Source organism: Botrytis cinerea, chromosome 4 (genome assembly GCF_000143535.2).
Source record: "Botrytis cinerea B05.10 chromosome 4, complete sequence".
NCBI classification, from domain to species: domain Eukaryota; kingdom Fungi; phylum Ascomycota; class Leotiomycetes; order Helotiales; family Sclerotiniaceae; genus Botrytis; species Botrytis cinerea.
This window is the reverse complement of record NC_037313.1, coordinates 948,383-961,468: the sequence shown is the minus strand read 5'-3', so window position 1 is coordinate 961,468 and position 13,086 is coordinate 948,383. Positions and strand designations below refer to the sequence as shown.

Below are 13,086 nucleotides of genomic sequence, written 5' to 3'. Positions count from 1 at the left end.
CTTGTTTGGGATCTCCTGGTGAAATCTTGTGTAGACTAAAAAATGGTAAAGAATTAAGAATCGCTGAATAGTACAATTATACTCATGTACATAACTTGCTGTCCTGGCCAGCTGTTCGTTGTTTGGTGTCAATTTGATAATCCATTCAAGCGTTTGCAGGTGCGATCATATATTTGACGGGGTGTGAGAATAGCATGTTGTTTGGGCTTGGTTCTCTTTACTACGTAGTGCCCGCGGTGTGCGGTTAACTCATTAGTAATTGGTGAAGATCTGGTACACGGAGGACGACTCGACAGTTGCTAATATCCAATCGGAGGCTTAGGTATAAAGGCACGCGGACAAATACATCAACTCTTCCAACTCTACGTTGTCATCCAGGGAAATTCGAAGTGGAAAGTGCTCGATGAAATTCGCGGCTTGCATGGTGTGATAACTCGGTGTTACAAATCGATTATAACTTTTAAGCTTGTACGCTGCCACCCCGTTGCTGCTTTGCGGCGTCATGAGCTCTTGCCGTGATGGGTCAAGCTAAACCCTAATGCAACGTCGAATTCGAACTACTTGTTGAGATCGGCCAGCCTTTTCGCCGTTTCGAAGTCTATTGAGATTGTGTGCCTGATATTGGCCACCCAACCGCAAATCTTCACACTTTTAACATCAGAGCATTCAATTTCACCTGCCTTATCTTTACAACATCCCTCCTAAACAGAAATCGAGACGCGAAGCTTGGCTTGGAACATCCAATAGCATTCTAAGATTTGAATTTACCGTTCCACGGCATGAGTGAAGTTTTACACAACAGATGTTAGGCGTGCACTAATTCAGCCTAGGATTTCCGATAGCAAGAACGATTCATAAGTATTTAGTGAGGCCTGCTTCTCAGGTTCCAGCAATCCTGATGAGGTACCAGAGATTACCAACCAGCGAAGAAGCTGAAATGGCGAACGAGATTCTTAATAACGACCCTGCCTCCTCAAATGAACGCGATGGTGAGCCTGATATCAAAGACGGAAATGTCAACGATGATTACAGTCAACGGTCACAAGTTGAAAGTCTGAGTTTGACTGTGATACCACCCGGGACAATTGATCCAATATATGAAGCAAAAGCTCGAGTCTTGAATGAAGCTGTAAGATTGGATATCTCACCACTTTTAGGTGGTCTCTTAAAACGCGATGGAAACTAATCATGTGATGTTACTTAGATTCAAGATATTGGTATGGGATGGTACCAATGGCAATTATTTGTTGTGGTAGGATTTGGATGGGCAAATGATAATTTGTGGCCAATTGTTACATCACTTATATGTAGACATTCACTCCCGTTTTGTCTTCTTATCCAGCCAGAAAGCTAACAATGAACACAGTCACGTCGATCACCAACGAATTCTCGCCCAAGCACCCACCTCTACTCACTTTAGCTCAGAACATCGGCCTTCTGGCTGGTGCTATGTTTTGGGGTTTTGGTTGCGATGTTTTTGGAAGACGTTTAGCTTTTAACGCTACGCTTGGTATCACCGCTGTTTTCGGATTGATTGCTGCCGGTTCCCCAAATTTTGCAGCTATCGGATGTTTTGCAGCTCTTTGGAGTTTTGGTGTAGGCGGAAATCTCCCTGTCGATTCAGCAGTGTTCCTCGAGTTTCTTCCCGGTTCTCATCAATACCTTCTTACTGTCCTTTCGGTCGACTGGGCTGTAGCTCAAGTTATCGCGAATTTAATTGCTTGGCCTCTCTTGGGAAACCTCACATGTCAAGAAGGTTCAAAATGCACTCGATCACAAAACATGGGGTGGAGATATTTTCTTATCGTTATGGGAGGCATTTCCATGATTGAATTCTTCATTCGGTTCACGTGTTTCACGATATTCGAAAGTCCAAAATATTTGATGGGAAAAGGAAGGGATGAAGATGCAGTCAAAGTTGTGCAGGAAGTTGCGAGGAGAAATGGGAAGCAGTCAAATTGTAAGTACACGTCATTCATTCCTTTTCGTCCTGGAAACATACTAAACCTCTATAGTGACTGTCACCCTTCTTCAGGATTGCGGCACCCTTCCTCACATCAATGCCTCGGCAACGATATCAAGAAAACTCCATCAAATGGACTTGTCTCATGTTCGGGCCTTATTTGCAACAAAGAAGATGGCCCTTTCTACAAGTTTGATTATGCTAGTATGGGCATTCATTGGTCTTGGCTACCCACTATATAACGCATTTCTTCCTTATATCCAAGCAACTCGCGGTGCTGAATTTGGAGATGGAAGTACATATTTGACGTATCGAAACTCTCTCATTATATCTGTGCTTGGAATTCCCGGCGCTCTTATAGGTGGTTATCTCATTGAGGTACCAAGATTGGGTAGAAAAGGAACTCTTGCTCTAAGCACGACAGCCACTGGTGTATTCTTGTACGCTTCCACCACAGCCATGACATCTACTGCATTGCTGGGCTGGAATTGTGCTTTTAACTTTTGTTCCAATGTTATGTATGCTGTTCTGTACGCATATACGCCGGAAATATTTCCTACAAAAGATCGTGGTACAGGCAATGCCCTTACTGCTACTTCGAACAGAATATTCGGGATTATGGCTGTGAGTTTTCCCCCGTTTATTGATTTATATTCCAGGAATTTTGAAAATTTCTATGGACATTGGCTGATCTTTCTAAAGCCAATTATTGCAATGTTCGCCAATCTCGAAACTTCAGCGCCAGTTTACACAAGTGGGGCTCTTTTCATTGCAGCAGGTCTGTTGGTGTTAATATTGCCATATGAAACCCGGGGAAAGGCCAGCTTATAAACTCGAAGTTTGAAGGCTGTATTTATATGTTATTCTTACCTTTCAATCTCGTAGGACAACACAATTCATGTTAGTGATCAGCATTGATCAACTATTCGGGTTACGGAAAGGAGCTCGGCTCATTTTGAGATTTCTTGAGAATTATCATTTGATATCACCCTCATCCTAACCTTGTCTAGTGAATACAGGTATAGTGTCAATGGAACAAGCAATTTCAATCTCATGCCCTCCTTCCCAAGTGTCACCTGTCTCCTGACCAATCAGCGTCCAAGATGTCCCCACTGGAAGATAAACCTTGATGTTTTTTACCCCAGCCTCAAACACAGGACAGACCAAATACTTTGGCCCAAACATATATTGTTCCTCGATTTCCCAACATTTCTCATCCCCTGGAAACTCATAAAACAGAGTCCTCATAACAGGACTTCCCTTTTCGCTAGCCTCTTTCATCAACCCCCTAGTATAATCCCTCATCTCTTCTCGCATCATCATGTATTTCTTACAGATTCCATAAACCTCTTCTCCATAAGACCAAACCTCATTATCCGCACCACTCAAACAAGTCGCTCCACCCCCCTCTCCCACCTGCGGCTGTTTCGGCTCGCGATCCCCGTGCAATCTCATAACCGGACAGAACGTCCCCCATTGAAACCACCGTACAAACAATTCCCTAAAAGCCGGATCCGTTGGATCTCCTCCATGAAAACCCCCAATATCAGTTGTCCACCAGGGAATTCCTGCAAGTCCCATATTCAGCCCGGCAGTAAGTTGATTACGGAACGAAGACCACGAGGAAGCGATGTCGCCACTCCAGACTAGCGCGCCGTATTTTTGGGAACCGGCCCATGCGCAGCGGAGAAGATTCACGATGTTGGTTTGGCCCGAGGCGCTCATTCCTTCGTAGAAAGCGCGGGCGTATTCAACTGGGTAGGTGTTACCGATTGAGAGGTTGGTGCCCCGATGGTAGCGATAGTTGTCGAAATCGTAGGCTGTGTATTCGGGTTCTGGGTGTGAAGTCAGTCATCCAGGTCTATCTCCAGCTATCTAGTCTACCTGGGTATATTCACGAAATCTACAAACGTATAATGTACTGATGGATGAGGTGAGAGAACAAAGAAGTACTAACCTGCTTCATCCAACCAAAAAACCTTAATCCCTTTCTCATAATAATTCTTCTTCGCTTGTTCCCAGATGAACTTCCGAGCCCCTGGATTCGTAGCATCAAAATGAATGGTATCGCCTTCAAAATCCATCACAATCCGAATTCCTCGATCTGTTCTCACCAAATATCCTTTTTCAAGCATCTCTTCGAAATTCTCCGATCGCGTATCCACAGTCGGCCAGATCGACACCATAAGTTCAATCCCCATCTCCTTCAGTTCCCCAATCATAGCATCAGGATCCGGCCAGAAGTTCTCATCAAATCTCCAATCTCCCTGGCGCGGCCAGTGAAAAAAATCAATCACGATAAGATCAATAGGCAACTCTCTCTTCTTGTATTCGCGCGCTACCTGCAAGAGTTCTTCTTGCGTTTGATATCGCAATTTGCATTGCCAGAACCCAAGTCCGTATTCGGGCATCATGGGAACTTTCCCCGTGACGTCCGAATATCGATGCACGATTTTCGCCGGGGAATCTTCAGCCACAACCCAATAGTCGAGAAATGAAGTAGAATAGGCTTCGAAACTCATGATGTTCTTTCCAAACACCGCGCGCCCGATTGCGGGATTGTTCCAGAGAAATCCGTAGCCGCGAGAGGAGATGGCAAAGGGGACGCTGGCTTGGGAATTTCGGTGCGCGAGCTCGAGATCTAACCCCTTGAGATCGAGATACGGTTGCTGGTATTGCCCCATGCCAAAGATCTTCTCGTGCTTATCTTGAGACTCGAAGCGTTGGGTGAGATGATGTGTTGAGCTACCGCCGGCATTGGGCTTGAATTCTCGAGCTTCAACATTGATGGCGGAACATTTGGGATCAGTTACGTCGAGACGATGACGTGCGTATTCTTCCAAGAGGATTTTGCCCTCGCCATTATAGATGATTATCTTCCCTCGAGAGGAAACTGTTGCACGAATGGACCCATTAGTGATTGATGCTGATTTCTCTTCAATTTTGATTATCGGTGTTGGGGATTCGATTTCTTGAAGAGCCCAGAGCTCGGCGGGATCGGGATATTGTGATTCTTTGGTAGAACGGATTCGGAATGCATTGGGTCCCCAGGAATCAATCCAGAGTTCTTCGGCATCGTAGCGATATATCAGACGGTTTCCTTCAGAGTAGAGCATTGTTTCCGAGCGTTCGCATGGAGTTTCTTCGATATCGAAGGAAGAAAGCTCATACAACGATAGGTGAGCTCTTTTTAACCACAATCATTAAACCTCATAGATCGACGATAAAAACGTTCCGTCTTTTCCATCTGGGCAAAAATGGATGAAAACAACGACTAGCCAACATTTATTGGCTGATGGGATATTTACAGATGCTGTGTTGTACCATTGCGGGGTCGTGAGATCACAAACCCCGCATCGTGTGTAGAAGCGCACCAAACAAGTCTATTCGATAAGCAGACGCTGCAGACTCGAGATGTGGGATATGCTTTGAATGGAATCGATCATCATTAAGACTCCAAAAAATGCAAGATGTATTTTGATATTCCCCGTTTGATGCAGTAATTATAAGCGGCGGCTAAATACAATCAGGCACCGGAAAATCTTCCCTTTCTGTGACCCCTGCCTCTCTCGGATAAGAAATATGCAAACCTCATCGTATTCAAGTGTTTTGAAGACGAACAAGCGTTATCTAACCTCTCAGAATAGTCTTCAAAACAGTCATCAACTTCTCATCCGGCCCATCAATCATTTCCATAGCTCTCCATGCTACAAATCTATCCGGTCTAACCAACACACACCCACTCTCCCCAATTTCTCTTCGTCTCGCCCAATCGAAATACACGTCCTCATAATCTTGTCTCCAACCAATGGAATACACATTAATCTCAATTCCAAGAACCTCTGCCGCCTTCGCAGCAGCAGTTCTCCATTTTTCTCCTCCAATCCCAGTAAAAAGGCAGAATTGACCATGTCCAGCTAGATCAATAGTTGAGAATTGTTTTCCTGGAATTTTGGTATTCAACCACGCATGAGGGAGACGGCTTCCAGGATAAGTAGTAATCTCATGCTCAAGAACCGGGTCTGCCGGTAATTCCGGCCTTGGTTTCTCATCCGCGAGAAAGATTGCAGAAGATTTGTAACGTTGATTCATCTCAATACCAACCCCATGAAACTCGCGTGCCGTTCCTTCAATCGCAGCTTGAAAGCGTGCTCGTCGAGCTGCTCCTTCAGGTGTAGCCTGCGAGAGTTCTGCAAAATGTTTTCGTCGAATTTCGACGGCTGGGTCCATCAATCCTAAAGCTTCCCATACTGGGATATGATCTAGAAATGCTTGATTGGCTTGTGTGATGATGGATTGGCCAACTGGTTGGCGTTCTAAGCTATATGAATCAAGAAGACTGCTTTCTGCTTTTCCCTTCAAGACATAGGCGATTTTCCAGGCGAGATTATATGCATCTTGAATACATGTGTTTGATCCTAGGCCATTGGTTGGTGGATGGCGATGAACCGCATCACCGAGGCAAAATCTTTGTAAGGTAAGCAAGGTGTGTCTTTTGGTAAGGGGGCTCGGGCACATACATGTTTCCATCAGAGTAATATTCTGCAACAGTTTCATTGATCATCCATTTGGAGACTCCAAGTAATTCTACATGAATTGAATCATCGCCGATCATACTCTTGACACAACTCAAATACTCCTCGTCTGAAGGTTTGAAGTCCTTTCCGGCATCAGGAGAAGGAATGAGAATGAACATCCACCTGGAAAGTCAGTATGTTTCTATTCAGATTTGATAAAGTACTTACTCATTCCAAGGCGTTACCATTCTAGCCATACCAGTCCAACCAAAAGCTGCATGTTCCTGTTCAGGTTTCATGATCCAATGTAGGTTTCCCATTCTGTTGTCCATGATATGTCTCAATTCGGCCTTGACCAATACATTGATAGCTAGCCCTTCTCTGGGTTTCTTGATCAATGGGATCTGCAACTGTCTCAAGACTTGACTTCGAGCTCCATCACATCCGAATAAGTACTTTGATCGAACATGATATATCTGTTTCGTTAAATTGTCTTGAAGTTTGCTGGTAATTATCCCCGAGGTTGAGTCTCGTTCAAAAGACAAAAATGAGGTATCAAATCGACAATTGAATCCACTGTGAGATGCCCGATTGATCAAAATCGGCTCCAGAACTGTCTGAGGAATATCGACGTGATTGCATGGACTGGCAGCATCATAATCACCCTGTGAAAATCGTTAGTCAACAGAACGCTATCTTCACCTGCTCGTAGACGTACGACGCGTTTCGGGTCGTTCCCCCATGAGTAAATCCGTGCATATTCCTCACCAGCCAAAGAATTACACCATCGTGTATGCAACATTGAATCACCCTTCACAGCAACTTTCAAACATTCTTCTTCCAAGCCTATATCACGCAAGCATTCCAGTGCCGCCATGTTGGTTATGTGAGCTCGTGGGGTATCGGCTGTACCAGGAGCGGCCGCGATAAGCATTCCTCGCAGACCTACAAACGTCAGTATCATTATTCATTTTCTCCCTGCACTTTCATCTTTCGCAGCCATTCAACCATAAAAGACGGTCCTTTGGATGATTCAGTGAAGGTCAAGCCCTGATGTACCAAGAAACTCGCATCACTCACCATGATGCCCCAGGAAACAAGCCAAAGCCGCCCCCGCAGGTCCGGCTCCAATAATCAACAAGTCAGTTTCAATGACTGCATCCGTCACTGTGGCGCCTATATTCTCTGAATTTCCCTTATCGCTTGTATAAGGCCAAGTTTTAGAATTCGCCATGTTGGAGTAAATGCTGGAGTAAATGACAATGCAATGTTTTGAAGACGATGGCTATGTTTTGATCTTTGCAGCGTGGGTGATTGTTTAATTTTATATCAACAATTCCCGGGCCATCGTGTGTTCGAAGATGATATCAGAAAACGCTCACGATGATACTGACATCCCGCCGTTCCACTTGGAAACTTTGATTGGTCCCTTCAGCTTCTCGTTCCGAGCTCTCCACACAAAGTGCCGAACTAATGCTGTGCGCCCCACATTTGTCATTGATTAGATGAGCATTGATAAGTCTTTGAAATAACCACGGAAACTTACAAACAGAGGAAACGGGGAGTAAATCAAAAGGGGTTCTTACAAACACAACTCACCACTCACTCTTGTGAAACCTTAATCTAGCTTTCGCCAACCCTTCAATGCTCACATATTATAAATCTACTCCACCAAGAAAGTTTAAATGATTCTTTTCTAAAAATCGTATTAGACACCTGCTTTTGACTAGATTTAAAATACTAAGTATGTACGAATTGCTATACTATATAATACATGCAAATTCAAAACGATATTTTCAAATCTATTAAATATTTATCAGACAATTTTTATAAAAATGACTATATTAAGAAAGGAATTTTAAGGAATAATTAAGATTAAAAAATAGTATTAAATCTAATAAATCTACAGAACGAAATATTTTAGATTTATTAGATTTGAAAGAACTTGAGTAAATCTTTGAAATGTTTTTTAATCTTCTCTTTTTAAATAAATCAATAGATCTTTTGCATTTTAGATATTAATGAAATTAATGCGTAAAATTCAGATTAGACAGGCGTGAATACGCGGTATCTAAGAAAAGGACTATCTAGACCCTCCGACAAGTCATCGGGTATTTATCCAATCAAAAAACTATAAAGTGAGACTAAGTAAACATCAGACTAGTAAAGTCTATGTTTAATATCCGATTATGACTTTATATGATGTTTGAAATCAATCTAGTGTATAGCTGGCTGAATGTAACAGAGGCAAAAATGAAGTGAAGAAGAAATAACAAGTATGAATCATAGTATATGTGTAGCTAGCTAAAGCTAGAAGTGACTAAAATTTGAACATTGAAAAAAATATATTCTGGGGGAAAAATGATATCGACATTCTTTTCGATCCTCAATGTCATTCCCATTATTAACAGTCACCACCCCAGCCCCTATTAGCATGAAACCCTTCAGCTACTCTCAAACCTTGTCTCAAAATATTCAATGCAGCGTTACCAACATTTGTATCTGGTTCTTGTGCCGAACTAGCAACCAACCCCCTCGCATCAGCGGCCGCTGTCTCTCTTCTGTAAGCATCATCCAGACATCGATCTTTACACATCATTCTAGCCAATGCAGCTCTTCTAATAGAACTTTCCCATAGGTTGAGCCATTCTACCTCACTCATAATCGTACAAGTCCGACCACCTCCATCGTCAACTAAACGATCTGCGTAAGGGAAGATCACCTTGACAACCTCATATTTATGCGTGAGGAAAAATAGTACCGGCCAGGAGATGAGCCAAAAGAATGTTAAGTAAAACACCCATCGGATCCAAGTCGTAATACGCCATTCATTTATTTTTCCCGGTGAATAGACAATAAGGCGCTTATGAGTGGAAGGAAAATCAATTTCGACATGCCCTCGATAGTTTGTCTCGGCAAGAGTAGATCGGAGATGTTGTTCCAGCTTCTTAGTATCGTGGTTTATGATTTCTCGTTTGAGCATGAAGGATTTCACACTAGCGGGATTTGAAACATAGTCTTCACACCAAGCTTTAAGCTCATCTGTCTGGGTTTCTTCATCTGCGACTACTGTCGGTTCAGAACTCGAGATCCTGCCACCTCTATAACCTTTAACATTGTTAGGCAAACACTCAACTTCCCCGCTCAGACCAACACCGCGAGCGAGAAGATGAGTGATGTTGATCCGAATCAAAAAGTCGATAATTTTGCTTTTCGTCTCCTTGTTTCCTTGACGCTTCGTTTCATTGTGCCAACCTGTTATGTTCACGTAATATCCCGGTGGGTATTTGGTTTGCTCTCGGATCATATCATATAGAGTAGTTGCGTTCGTGGAGAAGTTTGGAAACCGAGTTCGGAATTCGCTGCAATCAAGATCATGGGAGGAGAATGGAAGTTCGGGAGGTGAACTGAGAGGTATTAGATATAGATGTGCGGCTATCAAAACAGAGGACAGAAAGGGAGTTGTACCGGTACCATACTCCTAAAGTTGGATGGGTTGGTACAGAATCCGCAGATATTGTTGAAACAGGCTCATCGGTATATGAATAAGAAGGAGGTAGTTCGTCTGAATCCACATACCCATCAATGGTATGTAATGAGACTGCAGAAGAAGTTGAGGCATCGTCGAGAGCTGGATTGTCTCTGTACACCATGGGTGGGGGGAGAGTTGTCGCCTTGCTCATTTTTAAACCTCTCTATTCGGCGAGCAATAAAAATATGATACTGATGAGACTGGGAGGGAGCTCAGTATTTTATATCAAAAAATTGATGATGAATCAAATCAGATAGTTTGTAGGCAGTCGAAGATGCCTGAAATGGAGACTCCATCTTGTGGAGAGACTCCTCTCCAATAAGACAATCTCTACTGTGCAAATGTGGCGCAGCATATCATGATTCATGGAAAGTAATCCATCCCGTTATTTTGTTCTGAATATTTGACATGGATAATCTACCTGTATATCATTAAAAGATAAAAGAGTTACTTCACAGCTTGACATCTCAAAATATAGTATTCTAAAGATACCAAAAATGCCCGGCGCAGATCGAAAATAAAATGGGGAAGGTGGAAAACTAATCAACATCGCAAACCTTAAACCTTACCCCGTAGTTGTGGGGAATCAACACCCTAACGTCTCACAAAATTAATTATGTCTTTATATCGCATCGTGCATCGTGCCAGTTCTTATATAATAATATCTCGAAAAGACCAAGTAAGTACTGAATTTATATTTATAGTGATCTGAGGTATAAGATACAAAAAGCCAATTATCCAACTCAACCGAAACACTTACAACTACCGCCCATATGTCAATATCGGAGAACAAAGTAAAGAAGCCAATTTAGACCACCAGACTCCCCGATTTTAAGCATTTACAGTGTCTTTCTTTTCCTTATTAACACTCCCAAGGGGCAGAGAAAACTATGTATAGCCGGCAAGACAACCATCAATACAATAACAATAGACACACAGGACAAAGCACCATTAAAGTCATTCGAATCGGGACGGGCTAGTGAAGGAGACCCTTCGACACCGCACAACTATTGATTCTTCTGGTACTGGAGGCGATAAGAGTAGCCATACCAGCAATGACAGCTCATCGGTATCTTGAGAGTCATCGATTATAGGTAAGCCTATATCATCGACAGTTTTCGGTCGTGGCACCTGTGGTGTCTCTGAGGTCAGAGCCTCCTTGCTCTCCAATCCCTTGCGCGGCCGACGTGCTGGCTGGAACAGAGCACTTTTTGGTTGCGAGTGATTAAAGGAAAAAGGATCCTCTAACTTTTTGCTAGCTTTGTGGTTTTGGCTTAGCAAGGACTTTAGATTTCTCGAATCGCACTCAATATTCTCTAATGGATCGACAAAAGATGATGTTGGCGTCACTAGATTGATGGAATTAGATACTTGAGATAATGCATCATCAGGAGATGTATTGATGCCGATATTTGAACTCGATGACGTTGCGTAACTACGATAAGTAGAAGTAGAACTGTTCTTGTCTGTTATTGTCGAATTCAAAATCTCTGAGCCAAGTCCTTCACGGGTTTGAGGATAGTCTCCTGTTAAAATGACCGAGGAGATTGTGGTGCCCAAATCGACAATCTCAATTGAATAAGGGTTTCCATTTTTGTCTTTCGTCTTGACGACAAAGGTTACAGACTCTCCATCTAGGTGGAGATCCAGGCAGTATCGTATGTAGAAATATCCCTTTCTCTTTCTCAACACGGAGTGGTTCGGAATCTCTTTGCGAAAATCCACATTCAAAGAAATAGTCTCCATAGTTTCGAGAAGAATTAATCAAATATAGACTGTGAAAATGAGGGCAAATGTTGATCACATACCGCACTGTGCCGCCTCTTGAAGTTTCCTTGGAGCGGTGAATCTGCCAGGCCCGGATGAACATCCCAAGAGTTTATAGTTTCATGCCAAGACAGGTCATTATATTCTCGGACGAATCGTTCTCGCCAGGAGATACTCTTTACTATCTGAGGTGAAGATTTGTTGCGACGAGATCTTGTCACCCTAAACCAATTCGTTAGCCGAATAAAAACTAAACACCCATAGTAAGACATTAAGAACGAAATTGAATAAGCCTACTACTTTACCCATCCAATCATGAGCTTTAAATTCTTACGACTGATCAAATTCGCTCCAGGAGGGCTGATAAATATCACGTGGTCCTTCTCTTTCCGACCATGGAAATTTTGTCAAAATGGAATACGAAGACTTGAGAAGCCTTGATTCAACAATATCAGGATTTGCAGCCATATCGATAGCTCCAGCTGCCACTGGCTTGCTTTTGGAAGTTAGTATTGGTTTTCGAAGCTTTATTCCAGATTCATGCCTATCTTGAATTCCTTACCAAGCTCAAACAACGCATCCCTAACGATACTCATCGTGGAGTATCCACCACCAAGAATCACACGCTTAAATCTGTTAGCATCGAGATGCTTCTTGATCTATCGACCCGTGAGAACTTACAGCTGGTTTGGTAGGGAGCCGCTTGATAAAGATTTGTAGCTCACTTACAATTGGATCGATTGACGCCTCTTGAAATAACCCAACGATTGTTTTCCTATTGTTTTATTAGTACATATGACATAAATGTGATACTGGATCATACCATGGTATTCTCAGCATGGTAGGCAGTGACTCTGAAGGAGCCTTCTCTCGACGCCACCACGTGGCGCAATATCAAACTAGCTGCGATATCCCATGTATCAAGCTCGTAATATGGTAGTTTGTATATATGAAAGGGGAATCTATCACTTCAGTAGATATTCAATAGATGGCATATAATTAAAATATACGATAATCCAGAGATTCGATCTGGAATGGGCATTCCAGAAAATCTTCACAAACTCCTAATCCACTCTGGGATAAAAATAAGCATTCCAGATCGAATTCCCGCTATCCTCGTATATTTCTAACAATATTCGATACAATATCATTAAATTTTCCCCATTCGCTCGAATAGCTTCTGTTAGTATTCGTGTCCCGACTCTGAGTCATTTTCTGTTGGAATCTTGACATCCCGATCCGAGTCTTCTTTATTTTCCCTTCAGGTACTACTAGGGAAGTCGCGAACCCCAAGACTTTCACAATCA

General features: G+C 42.8%; 6 protein-coding genes across 8 annotated transcripts; 1 reads left to right on the top strand and 5 right to left on the bottom strand.

The window, feature by feature from the left end:
• Positions 1-321: 321 nt before the first annotated feature.
• On the top strand, positions 322-2,874 carry BCIN_04g02670 (hypothetical protein). Of its 2 annotated transcripts, XM_024692473.1 has the most exons (6): positions 322-783; positions 831-1,129; positions 1,205-1,307; positions 1,367-1,960; positions 2,016-2,587; positions 2,666-2,874. In XM_024692473.1, exons 1-6 carry the CDS (start codon positions 780-782, stop codon positions 2,792-2,794), a joined length of 1,701 nt encoding a protein of 566 aa, XP_024548248.1. In that variant the 5' UTR covers positions 322-779; the 3' UTR covers positions 2,795-2,874. The 2 variants fall into 2 exon arrangements, with proteins under 2 accessions (XP_024548248.1, XP_024548249.1); XM_024692474.1 differs by having other exon boundaries at positions 322-1,129.
• A 69-nt stretch (positions 2,875-2,943) lies between these two features.
• BCIN_04g02660 (hypothetical protein) lies at positions 2,944-5,243 on the bottom strand. The gene is made up of 2 exons (XM_001557196.2): positions 3,921-5,243; positions 2,944-3,798 (listed from the first exon to the last, which is right to left on the bottom strand). Exons 1-2 carry the CDS (start codon positions 5,077-5,079, stop codon positions 2,960-2,962), a joined length of 1,998 nt encoding a protein of 665 aa, XP_001557246.1. The 5' UTR covers positions 5,080-5,243; the 3' UTR covers positions 2,944-2,959.
• Positions 5,244-5,441: 198 nt separating this feature from the next.
• On the bottom strand, positions 5,442-8,283 carry BCIN_04g02650 (hypothetical protein). The gene is made up of 5 exons (XM_024692472.1): positions 7,561-8,283; positions 7,199-7,425; positions 6,709-7,145; positions 6,484-6,663; positions 5,442-6,431 (listed from the first exon to the last, which is right to left on the bottom strand). Exons 1-5 carry the CDS (start codon positions 7,712-7,714, stop codon positions 5,594-5,596), a joined length of 1,836 nt encoding a protein of 611 aa, XP_024548247.1. The 5' UTR covers positions 7,715-8,283; the 3' UTR covers positions 5,442-5,593.
• A 532-nt stretch (positions 8,284-8,815) lies between these two features.
• On the bottom strand, positions 8,816-10,481 carry BCIN_04g02640 (hypothetical protein). The gene is made up of 2 exons (XM_024692471.1): positions 9,949-10,481; positions 8,816-9,887 (listed from the first exon to the last, which is right to left on the bottom strand). The coding sequence occupies exons 1-2, from the start codon at positions 10,161-10,163 to the stop codon at positions 8,885-8,887; spliced, it is 1,218 nt and encodes a 405-aa protein (XP_024548246.1). The 5' UTR covers positions 10,164-10,481; the 3' UTR covers positions 8,816-8,884.
• A 240-nt stretch (positions 10,482-10,721) lies between these two features.
• Positions 10,722-11,814, bottom strand: BCIN_04g02630 (hypothetical protein). The gene has a single exon (XM_024692470.1). It carries the CDS (start codon positions 11,756-11,758, stop codon positions 10,970-10,972), a length of 789 nt encoding a protein of 262 aa, XP_024548245.1. The 5' UTR covers positions 11,759-11,814; the 3' UTR covers positions 10,722-10,969.
• Positions 11,815-11,951: 137 nt separating this feature from the next.
• Positions 11,952-12,634, bottom strand: BCIN_04g02620 (hypothetical protein). 2 transcript variants are annotated; one of them, XM_024692468.1, is made up of 5 exons: positions 12,603-12,634; positions 12,461-12,554; positions 12,342-12,405; positions 12,077-12,267; positions 11,952-12,001 (listed from the first exon to the last, which is right to left on the bottom strand). In XM_024692468.1, exons 1-4 carry the CDS (start codon positions 12,617-12,619, stop codon positions 12,110-12,112), a joined length of 333 nt encoding a protein of 110 aa, XP_024548243.1. In that variant the 5' UTR covers positions 12,620-12,634; the 3' UTR covers positions 11,952-12,001; positions 12,077-12,109. The 2 variants fall into 2 exon arrangements, with proteins under 2 accessions (XP_024548243.1, XP_024548244.1); XM_024692469.1 differs by having other exon boundaries at positions 12,085-12,267.
• Between the last annotated feature and the right edge of the window lie 452 nt (positions 12,635-13,086).

Excerpts from the sequence above, each read along its gene's own strand:
- BCIN_04g02660 (XM_001557196.2), bottom strand. The coding sequence starts at position 5,079 with ATGCTCTACTCTGAAGGAAACCGTCTGATATATCGCTACGATGCCGAA. Across the intron at positions 3,799-3,920 it reads TTTTTGGTTGGATGAAGCAG|AACCCGAATACACAGCCTAC; the intron begins GTTAGTACTTCT and ends CTTCACACCCAG.
- BCIN_04g02670 (XM_024692473.1), top strand. Across the intron at positions 1,130-1,204 it reads CTCGAGTCTTGAATGAAGCT|ATTCAAGATATTGGTATGGG; the intron begins GTAAGATTGGAT and ends GATGTTACTTAG. Across the intron at positions 2,588-2,665 it reads GAATATTCGGGATTATGGCT|CCAATTATTGCAATGTTCGC; the intron begins GTGAGTTTTCCC and ends ATCTTTCTAAAG.
- BCIN_04g02650 (XM_024692472.1), bottom strand. The coding sequence starts at position 7,714 with ATGGCGAATTCTAAAACTTGGCCTTATACAAGCGATAAGGGAAATTCA. Across the intron at positions 7,146-7,198 it reads GGAACGACCCGAAACGCGTC|GGTGATTATGATGCTGCCAG; the intron begins GTACGTCTACGA and ends CGATTTTCACAG. Across the intron at positions 6,432-6,483 it reads TATTACTCTGATGGAAACAT|ATTTTGCCTCGGTGATGCGG; the intron begins GTATGTGCCCGA and ends TACCTTACAAAG.
- BCIN_04g02640 (XM_024692471.1), bottom strand. The coding sequence starts at position 10,163 with ATGAGCAAGGCGACAACTCTCCCCCCACCCATGGTGTACAGAGACAAT. Across the intron at positions 9,888-9,948 it reads ACTTTAGGAGTATGGTACCG|TTCACCTCCCGAACTTCCAT; the intron begins GTACAACTCCCT and ends AATACCTCTCAG.
- BCIN_04g02630 (XM_024692470.1), bottom strand. The coding sequence starts at position 11,758 with ATGGAGACTATTTCTTTGAATGTGGATTTTCGCAAAGAGATTCCGAAC.
- BCIN_04g02620 (XM_024692468.1), bottom strand. Across the intron at positions 12,406-12,460 it reads GGCTCCCTACCAAACCAGCT|CGTGTGATTCTTGGTGGTGG; the intron begins GTAAGTTCTCAC and ends AACAGATTTAAG. Across the intron at positions 12,268-12,341 it reads GGATGCGTTGTTTGAGCTTG|TGGCAGCTGGAGCTATCGAT; the intron begins GTAAGGAATTCA and ends AAAGCAAGCCAG.